At 49.4% G+C, this 23,694-nt stretch overlaps 1 protein-coding gene and 1 pseudogene across 5 annotated transcripts in view; one reads left to right on the forward strand and one right to left on the reverse strand.

Moving 5' to 3' along the window:
* LOC116459188 (testis-specific serine/threonine-protein kinase 1-like) overlaps positions 1 to 1,497 on the reverse strand; it is a 3,853-nt pseudogene extending 2,356 nt beyond the window's left edge.
* DGCR2 (DiGeorge syndrome critical region gene 2) overlaps positions 1,455 to 23,694 on the forward strand; it is an 87,326-nt gene continuing 65,086 nt past the window's right edge. For 3 of the 5 annotated variants that reach the window (XM_032138579.2, XM_058431071.1, XM_058431073.1), the window contains exon 1: positions 1,456 to 1,793. In XM_032138579.2, coding sequence (XP_031994470.1) covers positions 1,715 to 1,793 — 79 coding nt within the window. In that variant the 5' untranslated portion in view covers positions 1,456 to 1,714. Of the gene's footprint in view, positions 1,794 to 23,694 lie in introns of all 5 variants that reach the window. The other 2 variants (XM_032138581.2, XM_058431072.1) reach the window with 1 other exon arrangement.

The following is a 23,694-nucleotide window of genomic DNA, read 5'->3' on the forward strand; positions in this document are numbered from 1 at the left end:
TTTTTTTTTTTTTTTTGAGACAGAGTCTTGCTCTGTTGCCCAGGCTGGAGTGCAGTGGCGTGATCTTGGCTCACTGCAACCTTTGCCTCCCCGGTTCAAGTGATTCTCCTGCCATCAACCTCCTGAGTAGCTGGGATTACAGGCGTGCTCCACCACACCTGGGTAATTTTTGTATTTTTAGTAGAGACATGGTTTCACCATGTTGGACAGGCTGATCTTGAACTCCTGACCTCAGGTGATCCACCCGCCTTGGCCTCCCAAAGTGTTGAGATGACAGGCATGAGCCATCGTGCCCGGCAGAGTCTGGCACTTTTTAATAAGAAACATTAACAGTCTCTTCTCTGTGAAGCCTGATACCTGGAGGCTTCATTTGCCTAAGAAGCTTGGTCTCCACAACCCCTTAATCCAGACAGTCCCTTTTATTGATTCCAGGTCTTTAGATAAACTCTTTGAACCAACTGCCAATCCGCATGACCTGGAAGCCCCCCTCCACCCCCCACTTTCAAGTTGTCCCACCTTTTCCGACTGAACCAAAGTATATCTTACATGTGCTGATTGATGTCGTGTCTCCCTAAAATGTATAAAACCAAGCTGTAGCCCTACCCCTTGGGCACTTGTCAGGATCTCCTGGGGCTGTGTCCCAGGCTATTGGTCACATATTGGCTCAGAAGAAATGTCTTCAAATATTTTACAGAGTTGGACTCTTTTCGCCGACACTGCCCTCCAAGGTTCACCCTGTTGGTGATGACAGGTGAGAGGTGGCATTTGGAGCACTGTTCGCAGGGGCGCTGAGCCTCCTCTCTGCCTAACTTTCTTTCCTGCACAGGTGGCCTTCCCCTAGCCATTGTGTAGGCAGGTTCTCCAGGGAGCCGGCTTCGCTGCAGTCTCCAGGACCCGGCCTTCCCGGTCTCTCTTTGCCTGACACTCCCTTAGGCCATTCCTGTTCCTCTTTCCCCACCCTCAGAACCGGCAGGCCCTCCCTCCTCCATAGCGGTTCGGCCTTAAAAAGACCCCTTTGGGGCGCACTTTTGGGCTGCTCACGGGACCTGAGCTTGCAGGTGTGAAGACCCTTGGAGTCCCAGCCAGGTTCCCACTTCGTTCTCTCCGCTCCCCACCCGCGCGACCCCTCGGCGCCCCGCCCCATGCCCCGCGCCTTTGGATGTCCATCCTTGTGGTCCGGCGCCCGCCGCCCCTACCCCGCGTCCAGAGACCCTATTCCCTTCCGAGGCCCCGCCGCTCAGGCCCCGACCCCGGCCCTGCCTCTCTGCTTAACCAATGGCACGCCTCACTCCGTATGGTCCCGCCCTTCCCTTAGAGGCCGCCCCTCAGTCCCCGCCCTTAGGTCCCCGCCCTCCGCCGCCGCGACCTTAGGCCTCACCCACTTCGGACGTCTTTGGCTCTGGCCCCGCCTTCCACCTTGGCGTTCATTGGCCCGCGCCGGCGTCGCGGGCGGGAGGCGGGGCGGCGCGGCGCGGAGCCGAGCAGGACGACCGCCATCTTGCGCGCAGCTGGAGTCGGAGCCTGAGGTGGCAGCCGAGAGTGCACGCCAGCCCGCGGCCCAGCCGAAGCTCTTTCCCGCCGCCTCTCAACGCTTCGCCCAGGTCCAGCCCCGCCTGACCCTCCGCTTGGCACGGTCCCCTGACCCTCAGTCCGGCCCGGTCCGGCCTCCCAGCGGGGTCCCGCAGCCGCCCCGGGGACGATGAACGGAGGATAAATGGTGCCCAAGGCAGACAGCGGCGCCTTCCTGCTGCTCTTCCTGCTCGTGCTCACTGTCACCGAGCCGCTGCGGCCAGGTGCGCCGCGCGATGGGGGCGGTGTGGGGGCGGGGCGGCGAGCGGTGCCGGGGTCGCCCCGGGACCTCCTTTCACCCGCGGCGCCCTCCTGCAGGGGCCGCGCCTGGGGCAGGGGCGGGCGGGGCCTGGCTCGCGGGCCGCCTGGCGCTCTCTGCGGACGCCTGCTGGAGCTTACCTGGGCTCGCGGCGCCTCGGACTTCGTGCAGCTCTGCTGTCCAGGATGTTGCCTCTGGGCCCTTCCCGGGATCGGCGGCGGCCAGGAGCTATGCCACGGGCGCACCCTCCCGCCACCCCAGCGTCGGAGTCAGGCTGGGGACAGTGGCTCTCGGGGGCACCTGGTTTCACAGACGTCCTCCCAGCAGTGGCCTAGTGCCAGCCTCTCGGTCCTGGAAACTCCTCGCCTGGACAGCGGTGGCTGTGGCTACCATTCAGTGAGACGTTGCACTAAAAAGTGCTCAGGTCACACCGGGCCCAGAGGAGGCACCAGGAGTCAGCCTAGCGTTGTGTGGCCGGCGCAAGCGTCCCGGGAGCAGAGACCTCGCCACTGTGCGGGGGCCCTTAGCCGTGCTGCCTGTTTGTGATGAATGAGTCCGTGCTTTGGAACTCTCCTCGGAGCTAGTGTGTTCTTAAGTCTGTGGTGGGGAATCAGAACCGTGGCAACCAGGAGACCCTTTTCTACCTATTTCGGTGTACCTCCCCTTGAACTGCACCAAAAAATCAAACCCCCTAAATGCAGGGCCAATGTATCCATCAGGCACAGGAATCCTGGTATCGCTTGCCCACGGTACTTTTAGTGGCCTTCGAATGTTATTTTTTTTTAAGTCAGCAGAAAAAAAATGAACTTTTAGGTCAAAGAAAATGTTTTCATATGTATATTAATACAGTCATCTTTATACCAATACAGTGAAAAAGCATGACTCTTAATATTTCTTAATGGAGGAAAGGTCCCATGAAGGCAGAAGTGCCAGGGCCATCTTCTCTGATGACCTGGGTGTGGGAGCACGGGGTGTGTGGCCCTCTCCTGTGCCCTAGCCAGGCTCCCAGCCCAGATACACCGCACCTCTTGGCTCTGCGCTTGTGTCATCTGTATGGAATGTCTGCCTCCTCCCTAGTGCTTACCTGGTGGCCAAGGTCCCTGACCCGTGCTCAACCTGGACAGATTCAGTGATGCTTCTCTGGTCTCCCTATGTAGAGCTAGTTGCTCACTGCTTTTGACTGCTCTCTGGGCAGCGGGATGTCTGGTTGTGGGGTGGCCTTGGTAAGAACAGAAGCCAGGAAAAGGGCTACCTGTGGAGGAGGGTATCATATAGACTCTTGGAGGTCAGAACCAATGGGTTTGTGGGTTCTCGTGATTAACTTCTTTAGAAAACGTGTATGTACCTGTAGAGAGGTAGAAGGTCACTGTTTTCTGATTCCTGAGTCCTAGTTTTGCAGATGAGGTCACCGTGCTCAGAGGTGAGGCCATATTATGCCTGGCTTCTTTGGGGTGCATCTGGTTCCAGGCCCAGCATCTCCTGCCTGGGTGATAGAGGTGGCTGACGTCCCCGACTCCTTTTTCCTTGCCAGCCTTTTCACATAGTCTGCCAACTGGCCAGCAGCAACTGAGAAAGTGCCTGTGAGTGCTTGCCCCCTGCCCATCCCTAGGGAATCCAAGTGACGAGAACAAGCCCCTCCTTTTAGGAGTGCCTGATGTGGAACAGAGGCCAGGTGTAAGTCACTTGTCACACTCCTGTGTGTTGAATACCCCGGAGTGTGGGGTCCCAGAGGTGGGTGGAGGTGGCCATCTTTTTGTACCCGTGAAGAAGTGAGGGCGTCACAGGAGACCTCACACTGAGGTCGGAGTAGGGCATGGGTGGGGTAGCTCTGGTAGAGGGAGCAAACTTATTCTTTCTATTCCACGACTGTCCAGATGAGAACATTGCAGCTACCCATGGAGGCGTCTTGAGTTGCCCTGCAGAACCCGGGGAGCTGCAGCTGGCTCCCTGGCTTTGGCTGGGCAGGGAGGGCAGGCCTCTGGGCCTGATGTGTTCCTTGTATGCCCGCGTCTGCCTCTTCACACATTTCACCCTGTGTCCTTCCTGAGAGTGCTGCAGGGATCTGCCTGGCTGGTGCTTGCAAGAGGCTGGGGCTTCTCTGGTCTTAGTCTGCGTTCTTTCTGTGGGGATTCCGGCCTTAAAAACATACTTGAGTATGAGGAAGGTACCAGTCAGAGCCCACTTCTCAGGAGGGTGTTTTCTGACTACTGCCTGGTGGGGTCCCTGAAGATGAGGCCAAGCCACTTGGGCCTCCTCTCTGGTACAGGGCAGGGTGGAAGGCCTTTCATGGAGTTATGGGGCAGCAAGTGCTTGCTGTACTTGACCTTTCACCAATTTTTTTTTTTTTTTTTTTTTTTTTTTGAGACAGAGTCCTGCTCTGTTGCCAAGGCTGGAGTGCAGTAGCGTGATCTTGGCCCACTGCAACCTCCACCTCCTTGGTTCAAGCGATTCTCCTGCCTCAGCCTCCCGAGTAGCCGGGATTACAGGCATACGCCTCCATGCCCGGCTAATTTTTGTATTTTTAGTAGAGATGGGGTTTTGCCATGTTGGCCGGGCTGGTCTGGAACTCCTGACCTCTGGTGATCCACCCACCTTGGCCTCCCAAAGTGCTGGAATTACAGGCCTGAGGTACCATGCCCCGCAATTTTTTCTTTAAATGCACATTTGAACTTGATTTAAGATGTGTCATGTGCCGGACACTGTTCTAAGCACTAACATATATTAACTCTCAAGAGGTCCCTGCTAGATGCTGTTTTTAGCCTCATTTAAAGATGGGGAAGCTGAAATCCAGAGCACTCATGAAGCTAAGAGGCTGAGATGAGATTTCATCGTAGCAGTCTGGCCTTCCCCCTATCATGCACCCGTGACTGGGGCCTGTGCACTCCAACTGTGTGTCTCCAGCCTAGCCACAGGAGTACCTCACATTGTGCTCTGAACAGCTTCCTTAACCCCAGGTGGAGCCACAGACTGCGTCTGTCCCCTGATAGGTCCCGAGGTCCTGTAGGTGAGGGTGCAGAATCTTTTTCCACGTGGATACTCCAGTCTGAGGGACAGAACCACCCACCCCCTGCCAAATCCCTTCTGTGTTTGGCCATATGACCACTGATGATGTGTGTTACGATCACTGGGGGTGTGATGAGGAAGAAGGGTTGGAGACTACTGCTGAGGTAACTGACAGCGAGATGGTGGGGGGATTTGGGGACCACTGATTGTGATATTGTCTCATTGGCCCTTTCTCCATCTGTGTAAAGAAGGCAGCACCGATTGCTGATTCTAAAACTGTTTTTCTTTCTAGCTTTAATTGTGAAACAAAATATGTATGGTTGAACTCACCATACATAGCTGAGAAAAAATTGCCTTCTGAGTGCTGGTGCACCCTGGTCCCTTCCTGCTGGTTGTTGGTCCTGTACAGGGCTTGTGCTCAGCCAGGCCCCTTGGTAAGGTACAGGACTAGAAGATTGTCTTCCTTGTATTGCTGGTACAGCTAGCTGGGAGAGGCAAGTGACTTGTCTAAGGTCACACAGCTGGTGAGCAGCAGAGCATGGGTTCAGACCCAGGTGGAGCTGGCTGCTAGCTCAGGGTTCTTTCTCTTTTGCTTTCAGTCGGCAGCTGTGCTGAGCTGATAAAATCTCGGGGAGCTGAGAAGTGAACACAGCACCTTGGCTCTGGAATCCAGAGTTGTTGTTTTTTTTTGTTTGTTTGTTTGAGACGGAGTTTCTGTCTGTCACCCAGGCTAGAGTGCAGTTGCGGGATCTCAGCTCACTGTAACCTCTGCCTCCTGGGTTCAAGTAATTCTCCTGTGTCAGCCTCCAGAGTAACTTTGATTATGGTGCACACCACCATGCTGGGCTAATTTTGTATTTTTAGTAGAGACGGGGTTTCACCATGTTGGCCATGTAGGCTGGTCTCAAACTCTTGGGCTCAAGTGATCCACCTGCTTTGGCCTCCTAAAGTTACGGGATTGCAGGTGTGAGCCACCTCGCCCGGGCTGGAGTCCAGAGTTTTCTTTCATGTGAAGTAGCACAGCGGTTTGGTGAATAGGGAGAGAGTGCATATTTTCATCACAAGGAAAAGTGACCGAGGTTCGGAAGTAGCTGGAGAGGTGAGCTTGCACCTAGCGTTGCCAAATCCTCCTGAGTTTGGAGTGCTTTTCCCTATAGCTGGTACTGTGACACTTTGTAGAGTTTGTCCACTGGTAGATTTGGCTTTTGGGTTAACAGGTTCATTTTTTTTAGTTGGAAAGTGGTGTAATATACTTTCTACCTTCACTAGCTAATGAATTTCCCTTTTTTTTTTTGACAAAAAGGACCCTTTTATTTGGAAATAATTTCAAACTCACAGAAAAGTTGCAAGAGTAAAATGAGTGCAGAGAACATGTGCATATCCTTGGCTGAGGCTTCCCTACTGTTGGCATTTTACTTATTTGCCTTATCCCTCATCTTCTGTGTGTATGTGCATGTCTGTGTACTCACACACATTGCTTTTTTCTGAACCATTTGAGAGTAAGTTGTATGCGCCATGGCCCTTTATCCTTGTACATGTTAACCATTGCAGAGAGTAGAGGCTGCTCCCACTTAACCCCACCCCATTGTTCTCACTAACACCTGCTATGTGCCAAGCCCTGTGTCACGTGGGAAGGTCTTGTGGGTGCAGGAAGCCCTGTGGTTAAAGCCCAGGTTGGCCCAGGTGGAGGCAAGCTGGCATCACTGCATGTCAGGGTTATTGTTTTAGTTGGCGCTTCTGGGTTTAGAATTGAAGACTGCTGTTGTGGAAGATTTGTGCTGTGTTAGGCTGCGCCTTCCCTGCTCCGCTTCCCAAGCTAGCTTGTGGGCACTTTCCCCACCCCTTCCTTCCCAGACACTTCCCAGAGTACTGAGTGATTATATTCTCTTGGCAGCGGTGGCCGGTGATTTGTTCGTGCAAGTGTCCTTCTAGCAGTGGTGGCAGGTAATCTTGTTATGCACAGATCCTCTTAGCAGTAATGGGAGGTGATTGATCTGTTTGTGTCCTCTTAGCAGTGAGGGCAGGTGATCTAGCTGTGCACGTGTCCTCTTAGCCATGGTGGGAGGTGATCTGGTTGTGCAGGTGTCCTCTTAGCAGTGATGGGAGGTGATCTCAGTGATGGGAGGTGATGGGAGGTGATCTCATTATGCATGTTTCCTCTTAGCAGTAGTGGCAGGTGATCCGGTTGTGTGCATGTCCTCTCAGCAGTGATGACAGTTGATCTAGTAGTGCATGCATCCTCTCAACACTGATGGCAGGTGATCTAGTTCTTGACTCTCCCCTGCTGGACCTGAGCCTTTGACAGGCAGGGAGTTCCTCTGCCTCTCTTGGTTGTTGGCATAAGGAAGGACCCGATTGGCATTTAGTAGTTTCTTGACTCTAAGTGGAATGCATCAGTGACAACATTTAAGAACCCCATAGAAAACTCTTGACTGATGAGATGTCTTTTCCTTGGTGTGCTATTAGATTTTCCCTTATCATATGTGCTGTTATGTTTGGGTGCTGAGGGTTTGATGACCGTCCTCTTTCCTTTCTTTCCCTGCCAGTCTGCAGAGTGGGCTTGAGAGACCAGTTTTGGGCCAATGGTTCATTGAGCAGAGTGATGCATGGGCTTGGGTACGGTTATTATGTGATAGCTGTGTAACAACTGTGTTTGTGTTTCTGACATGATTTACCAGTTGTCCTGGGAAGTTTAGTCAAAGCCAGTCCATCTCATCCTGCCATTCCAAGCTGTGTGTCCTGTCAGTGTGGACATGGCGGGCTTGGCAGGGCAAGTCTAGGTTGGAGGGTGAATGGCCTGTGGACCCAGATGCCCTGCATCTTCTGGGCATCCACCTGGGAGATGGGGAAGCTCAGGTCTGGTTTTGCCTCAAATGAGCTGTCTGTAAAAGTAGCAGCTGGGATTAGATCAAGCCTTCTCATCCCGGTCCATGGCAGGCAGTTGGGTATGGTGGCTTAAGAGCATGGGCTCTAGAGCCACACTGCCTAGGCTCAATCTGTTCTACTGCTCACTCTGTGACTTCTGCTTCACTTTCCTCATTTGGAACATGGACATCATAACAGCTTTATAGAGATGTTGTGAGGGTTAAAATGGGTAAGTATAAAATTCTAAAAAGTGTCTGACATAAAGCAAACTCTTTGTCAGGCAAAATGTTAGTGTTAATCATAGAGTTCAGGAATCCTGAACTGAAATGTGAAATGTGAAATGTGAGATTGTTTGTGCACAGGGCTTATTGGTCGGGAGAGGGCTCCCTCAGGGGGTGGCAGAGTGCAGTGGCCCTGAGGAGTGTCTGCCACACAGAGAGTGCTCTTTGCTATTCTGATGGGATCAGAGGGACTGCGTATGACTTGCTGAGGGCCCCCGAAACAGCCATGGTGCTTTGGACAGGGCTGGGATTGTTCATACACGTTTTGCTCTTTGTCACATTCATGCTGTGTCACCTGGGCCTGGTCAGGCACAGACTGGGCACTCAGAAATCAGTTATTGAACAAATGCACAAATGCCTATTTATATTTTGACATAAAGAGCAACAGCTACTTTAGCCAGCAGGCCTTGCAGCTGCCTCTGGTGGGGGTGGCGAGGAGGATGAGAGCCTTGTAGCAGTCCTGCAAAGGCGTTTGCCTTGGGAGGATGGGATCTGGGGGTAGGGGACATGGCTGTGGAGCCAGCTGGCCTGGGCCCCACCCTGATGGGAGCTTGCTCTTGTGGTGGGAGCTGAGCTGAGAGGTGAGAGCAAGTGCGGCTTCTCATTAATGTGGATCCTCACTGAAGCTCACCAGCTGCCCAGCCTGGGGTGGAGGGTTGAGGGGCTCCCAGAGGGAGGGACCCCAGCAAGCTGGTGCAGAGGGAGCACTGCCTCTCTGATGGACTTGCTGGCACCTGGCTTTGAGAACTGGACTGCCCTGTGTGAGGATGTGGCTGGACCTTCCCTGAGTCGTTTGCACAGTGCAGGGCTTGTTTCTGGTCAAGAGCTGGCTGGGTGCGTGGGCTGCACATGCTTGCCTCTTGGCCTTCTCCTCCTCCTCTGCCTGGGGTAGCTGTTTCTTCAGTCACTCTGAGCTGGTCATTGTTCTTAGTGCCCTTGTCCCCTACAGGCCCCTCCCTGTAGGCTGACTTCTGGCTGACCTCTGGCAAAATGGCAGACAGCTATCAGTTTGGTTAGCTTGTCTTCCTTGGTTAGTCTGTCATCCTTCAGCTGTTGGCTGCTACCTGTTGGACAGGACAGTACTGAGGACAGTATTCTGGTGGGTATGCTGGACTAAGGGTCTCCCAGGTAGACCCTGCCCTCTTGCTTGCTTGGGAAGTCTCGTTTTCTGGGAAACCTTCCTTAGGAGTTCATAGTTGTGGAGAGGATTGTTTGTGGCTGGCCAGGGCACTGGATGAGGGGCAGGAATCACAGCAGAGGGACCCAGAAGGTCAATACAGGGATGATCAGCAGGAGACTGACCACAGGACCTGGCCAGGTGCTCCATTGAAACTAGGTCTGCTGACGCAGAGGTCTCTCTGGTGCCACTGGCTGCTTCTTAGGGCTTCCAGGTAGATTAGTTTACCTGCAAAACTCTCTCCATGGTCTTAGAATAAGAGGACCTGGAAGAGCTAGAGGCTTGTTGGGGGCCATGGCAGGCCTTTGCTGCAGCTCTTGGAGGTTTCTTGGCCACTCCTGACAATGGGAGCAGCTCTTAGGATTTCCCCATCTACCCTATTTGCGAAGGATGCCTGCTAGACCAGCCTGGTAAGCCATGGGGCATGGAGAGAGCCCAAGGGTGTAGAAGATCTTGTCTGGACAATCTAGAAAAAATAAAGTTGATATTTTTTCACATTTGCTAACATTCATACATAGAATATTTTAGATAAATGGAATTACATTTTTAAATTTTTTTATTTAACTTATTTTGAGATCTTTGTAGATCAGTGCATATATAACTTCATTCTTTTTTTTTTTTTTTTTTTGGTAAGGTGGGAATGGGTCAGGGCAAGATTGTCTTAACTCATTCTTTTTTTTTTTTTTTTGTCTCAGACGGAATCTTGCTTTTGTTGCCCATGCTGGAGTGCAGTGGCCTACTCCCAGCTCACTACAACCTCCACTTCCTGGGTTCAAGTGATTATGCTGCCTCAACCTCCCAGGTAGCTGGGATAACAGGTGTCTGCCACCATGCCTGGCTAATTTTTGTATTTTTAGTAAAGATGGGGTTTCACCATGTTGGCCATGATGGTCTCAATCTCTTGACCTCATGATCTGCCCGCCTCCACCTCCCAAAGTGCTGGTATTACAGGTGTGAGCCACTGCGCCTGGCCCATACTGTTTCTTTAGTTCTAATCCAGCATTCCAGGGTGTTGCTTGCTTTCTCTGTTTCATGTTTGTTTTTCTCTTTTTCTACAGTGAGAACCCTGGCTCCCAACAGCATCAGTAGGTTTACTCATTTGCTTAGTCTTACACTGCACCTGGAATAGTTTCAGAAGTACTGCATTCGCACCACTAGTAACGGCAGACCTACTAAGTAGAGTTTAATTTTTTTTTTTTTTAGCCCTTTGTGTTTTCAGACTGATGGTGTATACTCAAGAGTCTTGGGTTCGAAAGCTACTTGGATTAATTCTCTCCTCTCTTCCATGTGATTGTTACACAATTGGGTTCAAAACTGTGTTGAGGCAGGGCAGGGTGGTTCACACTTGAAATTCCAGCACTTTGGGAGGCTGAGGTGGGTGGATTGCTTGAGCCCAGAAGTTCTAAACCAGCCTGGGCAATATGGCATCTCTGCAAAAAGTACAAAAATTAGCTGGGCATGATGGCGCACACCTGTAGTCCCAGCTACTTGGAGGGGACTGAGGTGGGAGGATCATTTGAGCCCAGTGAGCAGAGGTTACTTACGGTGAGCTGAGATCATGCTTCTACACTCCAGCCTAGACAACAGAGCAAGACCTGCCTCAAAAACCAAAACCAAAAAAAACCTCTTTTGATTTGAAACCATGTTTATTAAATAATATTGAGAGTGGTATTTACTGTAACCTCAGTATTGTAACAGGCCCCTCTTTCATTACACTAATTGGTAAGGAAGCACCTTACCAATTTTTTTATTTTTAGATGGAGTCTTGCTATGTCACCTAGGCTGGAGTGCAGTGGTACAGCCTCGGCTCACTGTAACCTCTGCCTCCCGGGTTCAAGCGATTCTCCTGCCTCAGCCTCCCCAGTAGCTGGGACTACAGGTGTGTGCCACCACGCCCAGATAATTTTTGTATTTTTAGTGGAGATGGGGTTTCGCCATGATGGCCAGGCTGGTCTTGAACTCCTGACCTCAGGTGATCCACCCGCCTCCGTCTCTGAAATTGCTGAGATTATAGGCATGAGCCATCATGCTCAGCCAATAATTAGATATTTTAAAAAGAATTATTTTTCATTTCTGACAGTCCTGAGCCTTGGTTGATGTACTTTTGTCAAAACTCTTGGCAAATCACTTTTTCAGTTTCAGTCTCTTCCTGGAGACAAAAAAAAAAAAAAAAGGGTTCAGATGTTCAAGGGCTATTTGGGCCCAAGTGCTGACATTGTGAGCTTGTTGGTTTAACAGGGTCTCAATTCCACCAGCCATCACCCTTTGTGTTTCCTGTCCATCCGATAGCTTGGGTTCGTGCTCTGATAGTCTTTGGGTATGCAGTGGTATGGGGGAGCTGTCTGAAGCAGGGGCTGAGGTTGGCCTGGGAGTTTGGGTGTAGTTGTACACACCCTTTACCTGACAGACTCATTGTGGAGGGGTGATCAGTGAGGCAGGTGGTAGGTCCGTTTTGGAGATTAGGATGCTGAGACCCAGAGAGGTTAATTAGCTTGCGTGGTGGCATCACTTAGCTTTTAAGTAGAAGCAGGAACAGGAAACTCAGGACTGCTGTCCTGAGCCACAATGCTTTGCCTCCTGCACCATGATTCCAAAAGCCAATGAAAGAGCTGTATGGCAGAGGGAGCTAAGTGGAGCGCCACCCTCTGGGGCCTCCTGCCTAAGAACCGGGCACCTTTTCACTGGGTTGGGCATCACTAGTGTTCACAGTTCTGACTGCACCAGCATCTTGTGTGGACACTGATGCTGTAATGTCTCTTTGGGCTTGGGTGATCAATTCAGGCCAGCTGGTGACCACCCTCTGTGATCTCACCACACCGATTGCAATCAAAGCTACCTGCGCGTTTCCAGAAGCTTGGGAGGCTTATTAGAATGTTACCTTCTTTTGTGTGGACAGACTTTGGGAGTTTTCAACCTTGTGGATGTATTACTTCTTAACAAACATTCATGAAAGTAAAAGATGAGGAAAAGGTATTTTAAAAGGAAAAAATTTTGTATAACTGAATATAAAACATAGTACTTAGAAAAAATAGATCTAAAATGCTTAGAACCCACAAAAAAGTGAATGAAATTCTAGCTTAATGCTGTTGCATATTTCTGCTTTATAATTGCAGCATGAAATGTGATGCCTTTTTATAGGAAGTAGGTACTCATATTAACCTCATTTTACAGATGGAGAAACAGAGCTTGGGAGACTAAGTGACTTAGCCAAAGTCACACAGCTATTAAAGTCATGGAGTGGGTATTTGAAACCTGGGCAGCATAGAGTTCATGCTGTGTTATTGCACAGCTTCAAGAGAAGTTTCCGGCTCTTTTTCCATCTACTCCTTGTCTTTCTCCTTCCGCCTTTTCTTTCTTTTTTTTAAATTTAATTTTATTTTATTTTAAGTTCCAGGATACATGTGCAGAACGTGCAGGTTTGTTACATAGGTATACATGTGCTATGGTGGTTTGCTGCACCTATCAACCTGTCATCTAGGTTTTAAGCCCCGCATGCATTGGGTATTTGTCCTAATGCTCTCCTCCCGCCTTTTCAATGTGAACCTCCCCACCCTGCGTTTCTTGTCTTCTTCCCATACCTTCAGCAGGCTCCAGGTGCCGCAGCCCTGACTCCTCAGGACCCACCTCTGCCGTGTCCACGCAAATGCCCCCAGGAAGCTGACACTTCCCCGCAGCGTGTTCCTGCAGTCCCTGCCTTGGTTCTTAGCTGATGCTGTCATCATTATCACCCCCACCCCATCCCCATTTCTGAGCATCAGGCACCCTGATCAGCACTTGGCATGTAATAGCTCCATTAACCTTAGCTGTAACCCCACTTTTTGGATAGAGTTTTTGGTGTGTTAAATCTTGTGCTCAACTTAGGTTTTGAAATAAGTGCAGGAAATGAAGCTTTTAGACTGCAAATGTTTCCTTTGAATGTTCTTTAAAGACCCCATATGATAGGACATGTGCTTTTTGTGAGTGTAACTCCCTGTGGTGATCACACTAAAGTTTGAACCCACTCTGTTAGACAAGGGAGGAACTGGGCAGAGCTGCCTGCCCATGGCTGGGCTGTAGGCTCAGTCTCCTTTTAGACGCCTCAGAAAACTCTTGCTTTCTCGCAGGAGTTACTTGATTCAGTTGTGATATTATCCTTAGGACTTTAAAATCCCTCCATATTTTATGTGTGCTTTTCAGGGTTAGGTGGCCCCACTGCTACCGCAGTTTTTTTTTAATAAAATCACGTAAAATATACCATCCTAACCACTCAATTCAGCGTTCAGTTCATTCAGTGTTCAGTAGTGCCAGAGTATGTACCTTGTTATGCAACAGATCTCTAGAATGTTTTCATCTTGCAAAACTGAAACTCAGTACCCATCGAGTAACTACCCCTCCCTTTTAAATCTCTCTCCAGCCCGGCAACCACCGTCCTACTTCCTGTTTCTAAGAGTTTGACTACTTTAGATACTCCATATAAGTCGAATCATGCAGTATTTGTCTTTTTATGTTTGGCTTATTTTACCTCAAGGTTCATCCATGTTGTAGCATGTGTCAGAACTTCTTTTTAAGGCTGAGTTGTATTCCACTGTATGCATATACTGCATTTTGTTTATTCAGTGTACACCTGGGTTGCTTCCACCTCTTAGTTATTGTGAGTAGTACTGCTATGAGCATGGGTATATGAATATCTCTTTGAGACCTTGCCTTCAATTAATTTTGGGTGTGTACCCAGAAGTGGAATTGGAATTGCTGGATCATATGGTAATTCTATTTTTAATTTTTTAAGGAAACTCCATGCTGTCTTCCATAGTGACTGTACCATTTTACCTTGCTACCAACGATATACACGAGTTCTGATTTCTTCACATCCTTGCCAACACTTGTTTGTTTGTTTGTTTGTTTTTGACAGTGGCTATCGTAATGGGTGAGGTGATAGCCTATTGTGGTTTTGGCTTACATTTCCCTGATGATTAAGGAGGTTTTTTTTTTTCTTTTCCTTTTGAGACAGTTTTGCTCTGTCTTCCAGGCTGAGGTGCAGTGGTGTAATCGTAACTCCCTGAAGCCTTGACCTCCTGGGCTCAAGTGATCCTCCTGCCTCAGCCTCTCATGTAGTTGGCACTACAAATGCATGTCACCACACCCAACTAATTTTTTGATTTTTTTTTTTTTTTTTTGTAGAGATGAGATCTCACTTTGTTGCTCAGGCTGGTCTTGAGCTCCTGGGCTCAAGCAATCCTCCCACCTCCGCCTCCCAAAGTGTGAGGTTCATTTTCTGATATGTGGAGTCCAACTGTCTAGTACCATTTGTTGAAAGGTTATACTTTCTCCATTGAATTGTGTTTGTACCTTTGTCAGAATCCATTGACTACATTTGTGTGGGTCTATTTCTGAGATCTGTATTCTGTTCTGTTCTGTTGGTCTGTGCATCTTTTTTTTTTTTTTAAGATAAAGTCTCTGTTGCCCAGGATGGAGTACAGTGGTGGGATCAGAGTTCACTGTAGCCTTGACCTCCCTGGCTCAAGTGATCCTCCCACCTCACCCTCACCGAGTAGCTGGGACCACAGGTGTTTACCATCATATGTGGCTAATATTTTTATTTTAATTTTTGTAGAGACGGGATCTGTGTGTTGCCCAAGCTGGTCTCCAACTCCTGGGCTCAAGTGATCCTCCTGTCTCAGCTTTCCAAAGTGTTGGGATTACAAGTGTGAGCTACTGTGCTCAGCGTGGTCTGTGTATCTTTACTAAGCTTTTGATCAAACACTTTTTTACTCTTAAAGAAGTCTGATTTACCATTTTTTCTTGTTATGGTCATGCTTTCTGTTTTTGTCTGATAAATCTTTGCCTACCCCAAGGTTACGAAGATCATCTCCTTCCCTAGTGGAATCCGAGCTTCGTGGGGGCAGACACCTTATGTTTCTCCTCCTGCTCTTCTCACTTGTGTCCTGTTCAACACCTGGCCCCTAGGAGGTACACAGCGGTGTTCATGGAAGGAGCAAATGAGTTGTCTTAAGGATTCATAATAACATATTCTAAGCACTTGATATACTGCCTCGCACATGCAAAATGAGCATTCAGGAATCTGATTTGACTACAGCTGTTCTTTCTCTTAGAGAAATTGGCTGTGCTATCCTGCGGCTATGATCGAAATGTGGTGCGAGTGTTGGATGACACTGCTGGCTGATGTTTACATCAGATTCGAGATAGCTCTCACTCTAGTTCTGTCCCACCCTCCTGCCCTGGTCTTATTCCCAAGTATGTAGCCCCTTCTGCCCGAACCCCCATGAAATAAGGACTGATTGCAGGTTGCTGTTCTTTTCTTGAAAGTGTCACTCATGGAATAGGTATGCTTGGCGGACCTGCCTTTCTGTTCTTTCATCTTATATGATCGCTTACTTTTTCTTAGGACCTTCCCTTCTTTTCTAGGATAACTTATTTTAAACAGGGCCTTCTTTCCCAAACATCTGCCTAAGGAGAAGCCACAGGGCAGAGCAGCTGAGCCAGTGTTTTGGTTGGACAGCATCTACAGATAGATGGTAGCAGGTGGTGATCACTTCATCTCCTGGAGGTAGAAAATGCTTGTTATTTATGAGAAATAAATGCTGAAGCATAGGCCTTGTCCCTTTGTTCTTGTGTGGTGTTCCCCAGTGTCAGTGTTGTGACCCCTTGGGCTGTGGGAGAAAGTGGCTGGCACTCCCCTAGCGCTTGGCAACCCTACTCCCTCTCCACTGTCACAGGAGAGCTGGCCACCTGTCTCCAGTGGTGGTGATGGGGAGTCAGGAGCTCCAGGGTCCAGGAGAGGAGTGACTGAGGGTGGAGCCTTCACTCAGAGATTCCACTTGCCCCGGGGGCTGTTTGGAAATGGGTTTGGTGGTTATGTGTTTGGGAACTACTGCCATTTAGGGAGCCATATCAAAGAAGTTGCAGGCATATTTCAAAACCACAGCAGGAGTGTTTGCAGGTGTAAAATATTTTGTTCTAGTAAGTGGCCACTGGTAGGGAAAAAAAAGTACAGTATGTTGGTACATCCTTGGCTCTGCGCCAGACTGGTGGTGGGGCTCTGGTATCCCTGGGCTTTGTGCAGTGAGCCCCCAGAAGCGCTACTGGCTGCTGTCTCAGTGAAGGAAATGGCTCAGAACTGGAAAGTTTGGACCTGGTCCTCTAAGGAGTCAGAACGCAGAGCCCCAGCCAGGGGCTCTACTGGCTTCAGGGATGGAGATTTGGGTGAAAGAGCCCACAGCCTGGCCTCTGATGCCTGTTCTGCTGCTGCCAACCTGATGTGGGACACTGAGTAGGCGGGTCAGCCCCTCTGAGAAGCGAGCTGGCTGGACTAGTTGGGGGTTTCAATACATAGAACAGCTTCAGGCCTTCCTTTACATTTTGCTAATGAAACTTCCAATCATCATTTTCCATGAGCCACACATGTCTTGCTCCCGTTTGAACTCTGGGCCCTTGTGGGTGAGGAGCCGGCTGGCCTCTGAGCTCCTTGTGGCTTGAGGTTCAGATGCTGGCATCCTTGGTTCTGTAGCCTGGTGGCTGCCAGTACAGAGGATGCCCAGACCTCCAGGTATCAGCAGTCTTCACTGCCCCCCGCTGCTGAGACGCAGTGGCAGGTCAAACTGCACAGAACCCCTGGCCATGGTTCCTGCCTCCCGTCCTCTCTTTGCCCTTGTGGGTCCCTCTCAGAGCATTTACCTCTTCAGAGGACCTCCCAGGATTGTTCCTAGGGGTGGCATATATGAAACTTCAGCAGCTGGGCATTGTTGGCGTGATTTTCTCCTTTGGGCTTCATGACCTCCGTGGAAGTCAGGAGGGATAGGCAGGGCAGGATGGTCACCTCCATGCTTTACAGATGGAGGATGCAGCCTGGTGAGGCTGAGTAGGGTTGCACGGGCCAGGAGCTGAAGCATGCTGTTTGTCTCGCGACGGATCTCTGGGGCGTCTTTCCAAGCCAGTCTCCCTGCGTGGTTCCAGGAAACCACAGGGATGGGGAGGTTGTGTGCTGGCCTGCTGGTGCTACGGGGCAGTAGCAGCGATGGGGAAGGGGCTAGACGGGCTGCAGGGGAGAGCCGCAGGGACTGGTGAGCCAGGACCCCCAAGAACCTGGGTGTGGGGCTTTGTGGGAAGGTTAGAGGTGGCCCTCGGACTCCATAAAAGGTCAGATGGCATTTGAGCACTGTAGAGAAGGCAGGGAGTTTGTGATGTGATCACAGTTGGTTCTGGGATGGTCTGTGCACTGTTTGGAATGCCAGGTCCAGCCTTTCCTCACTTCCTAGCTCTGCCCTCCCAGGTCTGCTCTCTGTGCTGACGCAGGTTGGTGTTCTGATGATGCACTCCTCCATCGCCAGCTGCGTCCCTTTCTGGAGTTATAGCACATCCCATGAAGCTATCTGGTCCCGAAGTCCCTCTGGGGCCCCGGAGTACAGCGTGCCTTCCAGAGCACGTGTTGCTCCCTTCCCCACTGGGCAGCACCTGTTCAGGATGGGTGCTTGCTGGAGGCCTGCCCATGGCCCCTGGTGGCTCAGATGTTGGCCATCTCTGAGGCCCCATTCAAGGCCCTTATTATTCACTCTTGCCTCAGGACAGAGGTGACCCCTCCATTTAGAAGGTCACTGAGCAATATGCCGTCTGTTTTGTCTTTTAGTTATTTGTGCTATCAACAGTGGTCTCTGTCCTCTCTATTTTTTATTTTTTGAGATGGAGTCTCGCACTGTCACCCAAGCTAGAGTGCAGTCGCGTGATCTTGGCTCACTGCAACCTCTGCCTCCCAGGTTCAAGCAATTCTCCCCACCTCAGCCTCCCAAACAGCTGAGACTACCGGTGTGTGCCACCATGCCTGGCTAATTTTTGTATTTTTAGTAGAGATGGGGTTTTGCCATGCCGTCCAGGCTGGTCTTGAATTCCTGGCCTCCGGTGATCCACCCACCTTAGCCTCCCAAAGTGTTGGGATTACAGGCGTGAGCCACCGTGCCCGGCCCTCTGTCCCTTCCTGAGGGCATCTGGAGAAGAGATGGCTGGCCCAGGGCAGAACCCAGCATCCACACCTCTGGTCTCCTAGAGCTGTGTGGTCGCCTGTTACAATAGCCCAGCCAGCCCTTGGCTTCCAAATCTTCTCCCTCTGCTGCTGCTGCTTTGAAGTGTGGTGCTGGACAAATCTCCCTTTCCTAGTAGCAACTTATATGGAAAGTGAAATGACCTGTGGGAAAGCCCCACTAGGAAGCAGCTGCCAGCTCTTTCCAAGACAGTAAGTGCAGTAAGGCTTTCCTGCCAGGTGTGAGCAGGCCTGCCAGGGATGCTGGAACCTTCTGTTCTGGGCACTCCAGCAGGGCATGGGTGTCCTCTGCCCCAGATGTGGGAGTCTGTGTCTGATGGGTCTCAGACCACTCTGGTGGAGACCTATCTTAGTGGGCTGTGAGTAGTGCGAGCAGATGGGCTGGAATTTCTCTTGCATTTCTTTGCTGGAAATGTTTTGATTTTCTTAGTGATGTAACTGTGGACATGTGTGCTTCTGCTAGTACTCTGTCTCCCTCTTGTTCTTTGTGGGCAAACGTTGAAGAGAAATCAATTCTAAACAATTTATGCAGCATACTAAATTTCACACAGTAATTTGAGACAGCTCAGTCTACATAATTTAAAACAAGGCTAAGGCTTGCTGACAAAGAAGAAATTGAATCTAGAGGAAGAATCTGTATTGCAGAGACTCGTGGGTTTCTACAGGGCATGAATCCACTAATTCCTGGGCATTGCATAGCCCAAAGCAGTAGCTCTCCAAGTGTGCCCAGGGGTCTCTGGGGGTTCCCTGACCCTTCTAGGGGCTCCGTGAGGTCAAAACTGTTTTCATAATAATACTGAGGTATCATTTGCCTCTTTCATCCTCACAAGCATAAGGTAGCATTTCGAGACACTATTTGATGTGTGGTGACATCATTGCTCTGACAGCTAATGGGATGTATATTTGGGATTCTCTTTCTCTCTCTGTCTCTCTCTTTTGAAAGAACAGTGCCTCACTGTGTTGCCCAGGCTGGATTGCAGTGGCAGGGTCATAGCCCACTGTAACCTTGAACTCCTGGGTTCAAGAGGTACTCTCCCCTCCACCTCCTGAGTAGGTAGTACTACAGACAGACACCACCACAACTAATTTTTATTTTATTTGTAGAGTCAGGGTCTGGCTATGTTGCCCAGGCTGGTCTTGAATTCTTGGACTCAAGTGACGCTCCCACCTTGGCTTCTCAAAGTGTTGGGATTATAGGCATGAGCCACCACACCTGGCCTCTGTTTTTTTTTTTTTTTAAGAATTTTTTTGGCCGGCGCGGTGGCTCACGCCTGTAATCCCAACACTTTAGGAGGCCGAGGCAGGTGGATCACGAGGTCAGGAGATCAAGACCATCCTGGCTAACACAGTGAAACCCTATCTCCACTAAAAATACAAAGAATTAGCCGGGCGTGATGGTGCGTGCCTGTAATCTCAGCTACTCGGGAGGCTGAGGCAGGAGAAGGGCATGAACCCGGGAGGCGGAGCTTGCAGTAAGCCGAGATCGTGCCACTGCACTCCAGCCTGGGTGACAGAGCGAGACTCCTTCTCAAAAAAAAAAAACAAAAAAAAACAAAAAACTTTTTTTATTGTGGTAAAATACACATACAATTTACCACTTTTAAGTACACAATTCAGTGGCTTTAAGAATATTCAGAATGTTGTGCAGCCAGCACCACTACCCATTTCCAGAACTTCTTTTTTTATCATCCCAAACAGTAACTCTATACTTTTTAAACAGTAACTCCCCAATTGCCCTGCCCACAGCCTTTGGCAATTTCTGTCTGTGTAGATTTGCCCATTCTAGATATTTCATAATAATGGAATCATGCAATATGTTGTCCTTTGTGTCTGGCTTCTTTCACTTAGCATTATGTTTTTGCAGTTCATCCATGTTATAGCATGTGTTAGTATTTCATTTCTTTTTTAAATTGTGGTAAGATATATGTAACATAAAATTTACCATTTTATCTTTTTTAGAGACAGGGTCTCACTGTGTTGTCAAGGCTAGAGTGCAGTGGTGCAGTCAAATCATAACTCACTGCAGCCCCGACCTCCTGGGCTCAAATGATCCTCCCATCTCAGCCTCCGGAGTAGCTAGGACCATAGGTGCATGCCACCATGTCTGGCAAATTTTTCTATTTTTTGTGGAGATGAGGTCTCACTATGTTGTCCAGGGTGGTCTCAAACTCCTGGCTTCAAGCGATCTTCCTGTCTCAGCCTCCCAAAGTTTTGGGATTACAGGCATTAGCCACCATGCCCAGCCCCATTTTAACTTTTTTTTTTTTTTTTGAGACAGAGTCTTGCTCTGTCGCCCAGGCTGGAGTGCAGTGGTGTGGTCTTGGCTCACTGCAAGCTCCACCTCCCAGGTTCACGCCATTCTCCCGCCTCAGCCTCCTAAGTAGCTGGGACTACAGGTGCCTGCCACCACGCCCGGCTAATTTTTTGTATTTTTAGTAGAGACGGAGTTTCACCGTGTTAGCCAGGATGGTCTTGATCGCCTGACCTCATGATCCGCCCACCTCAGTCTCCCAAAGTGCTGGGATTACAGGCGTGAGCCACCGCACCCGGCCCCATTTTAACCATTTTTAAGTGTACGGTTAATTCAGTGGCACTAAGAACATTCAGAATGTTATGCAACGAGCACCATTACCCACTTCCAGAACTTTTTTGTCAATCCAAACAGAAACTAAACCCATTAGACAATACTCCCTATTCTCCTCACCCCTAGTCTTTGGCAACCACCATTCTACTTTCCATCCTTATTAAATTGACTACTCTAGGTACTTCTTATGAGTAAAATCATATACTATTTGCCTCTTTTGTGTCTGTCTGCTTTCACTTAGCATAATGTTGTCCGGGTGCATTCATGTTGTAGCGTGTGTCAGAATTTTCTTCCTTTTTATGGCTGATGGCTGATCACGTTCAGTTTTTTTTTTATTTTTTGTCTCACTCTTTCACCCACGCTGGAGTATAGTGATGCGATCTCGACTCACTGCAACCTCTGCTTCCCAGGTTCAAACAGTTCTTGTGCCTCAGCCTCCCAAGTAGCTGGGATTACAGGTGTGTGCCACCACGCCTGGCTAATTTTTGTATTTTTAGTAGACATGGAGTTTCACTATGTTGGCTAGGCTGGCCTTGAGCTCCTGGACTCAAGTAATCCACCTGCCTCAGCCTCCCAAAGTTCTAGGATTACCAACAAGTGTGGTGAGCCACTGTGCCTGGCCCGCATTCACTTTTTTTTTTTTTTTTTTAACAGAGTTTTGCTCTTGTTGCCCAGGCTGGAGTGCAATGGCATGACCTTGGCTCACTGCAACCTCCGTCTCCCTGGTTCAAGTGATTCTCAGCCTCCCAAGTAGTTGGAACTAAAGGTGTGCGCCACCACGCCCGGCTAATTTTTATATTTTTGATAGAGACGGGGTTTCACCGTGTTGGCCACGGTGGTCTTGAACTCTTGACCTCAGGTGATCCGCCCACCTCGGCCTCCCAAAGTGCTGGGATTACAGGCATGAGCCACCATGCCGGGCCCCACATTTACTTTTGAAGTGACACGGTACACCATTACTTCGTTTCGCATGGGGTGCTACATGCCTGCTGTTTTTGTGGTGGAATAATATTCTTTTGTAGAGCTATAACACATTTATTTATCCTCCCATCTGTCATGGCCACTTGGGTTGTCTCTGCCTCTTGGCTGGTATGAATAATGCTGTTGGGAACAGTGGTGTGCCAGCATCTGTTTGAGTCTCTGCTTTTAATTCTCTTGAGTACATGCCTATGTACTAAGGCATGTACTCTGTACTATGTACATGCCTAAGAGAGTGGAATCGTGAGCATTTGATAATTCTATTAAAAGGTTAAAACCTTTGAGCAGGTGCTTGGGATTCTTGTATTCAAAAAATTCTCAAGTTTTTTTTTTTTTGAGACAGGGTTTTGCTCTGATGCCCAGGCCGGAGTACAATGGCGCAATCTCGGCTCACTGCAAAGGACCATCCACCTCCAAGGTTCAAGTGATTCTCCCACTGCAGCCCCTCCCGAGTAGCTGGGACTACAGGAGCGTGCCAGTACGCTTGGCTGATTTTTATATTTTTTGGTAGATACAGGGTTTCATCATGTTGGCCAGGCTGGTCTTGAACTCCTGACCTCAAGTGTTCCGACCACCTTGGCCTCCCAAAGTGCTGGGATTACAGATGTGAACCACTATGTCTGGCCAAGTTTCTCAGTTTTAATTTCTGATACAGTAAATATTGACAGATATAACCCACATAAATAAAAGCTCTTTGGGGTCTCCAATAATTTTAAGTGTATTAAGGTGTCTTAGAATGAAGAAGTCTAGGAACTGCTGATGTGGCAGGTTTTTTTTTTTTTTTTAACGGAGTGTTGCTCCGTTGCCCAGGCTGGAGTGCAGTGGCGCAATCTCGGCTCACTGCAACCTCAGTCTCCCGGGTTCAAGCGATTCTTCTGCCTCAGCTTCCCGAGTAGCTGGGACCACAGGCGCCCACCACCATGCCCGGCTAATTTTTTTGTGTTTTTAGTAGAGACGGGGTTTCACCATATTAGCCAGGATGGGGCTGTCCTTATTTTGGTACTGTGGCTGGCATGTTGTGGGCATGGATTGTTTGTCATAAAGTGTCAACAATCCATTGGCTAAGAGGAGCTGGCCTCCCTCTGCCATGCTACAGCAAGGTGACAGTCATCACCAAAAGGCCTGGGACAGGACCTTGTAAAGCCATCAGTGAAAAGGGGTGACTTTTTCTTTTTCTTTTTTTTTTTTTTTTTTTTTTTTGAGACAGAGTCTTGTTCTGTTGTACAAGCTGGAGTGCAGTAGCGTGATCTTGGCTCGCTGCAACCTCGCCTCCCCAGTTCAAGCGATTCTTGTGTCTCAGCCTTCCGAGTAGCTGGGATTACAGGTGTGTGCCACCACGTCCAGCTAATGTTTGTATTTTAGTAGGGACAGGGTTTTGCCTTGTTCAGGCTGGTCTCAAACTCCTAGCCTCAAGTGATCCTCCTGCCCTGGCCTCCCAAAGTGCAGGTGGCATGAGCCACCATACCTGGCCAAGGGTGACTTTTTTTTTTTAAAGACAGAATCTTGCTCTGTCATCCAGGCTGGAGTGCAGTGGTGCAATCTCGGCTCACTGCAACCTCCGCCTCCTGGGTTTAAGAAATTCTCTGCCTCAGCCTCCAGAGTAGCTGAGATTACAGGCGTGTGCCACCATGCCCAGCTAATTTTTTTGTATTTTTAGTAGAGTTGAGGTTTGACCATCTTGGCCAGGCTGGTCTTGAGCTCCTGACCTTGTGATCCACCTGCCTTGGCCTCCCAAAGTGCTGGGATTACAGGCGTGAGTCACCACACCTGGCTAAGGGTGACTGTTTTTAAGCAACTTTGTATGTGGCAGAAATTGCACTTACTGCTTTACAGAGAGACTGTGGAGGATATTGAGAAAGGACAGACAATTTTTTGTTGTTTGTGGTGTTTTGTTTTTTTGAGACAGGCTGGAGTGCAGTGGTGTGATCGTGACTCACTGCAGTCTTGACT

The sequence above is a fragment of the Hylobates moloch genome, unplaced genomic scaffold (genome assembly GCF_009828535.3).
Source record: "Hylobates moloch isolate HMO894 unplaced genomic scaffold, HMol_V3 SCAFFOLD_19, whole genome shotgun sequence".
Lineage (NCBI taxonomy): Eukaryota > Metazoa > Chordata > Mammalia > Primates > Hylobatidae > Hylobates > Hylobates moloch.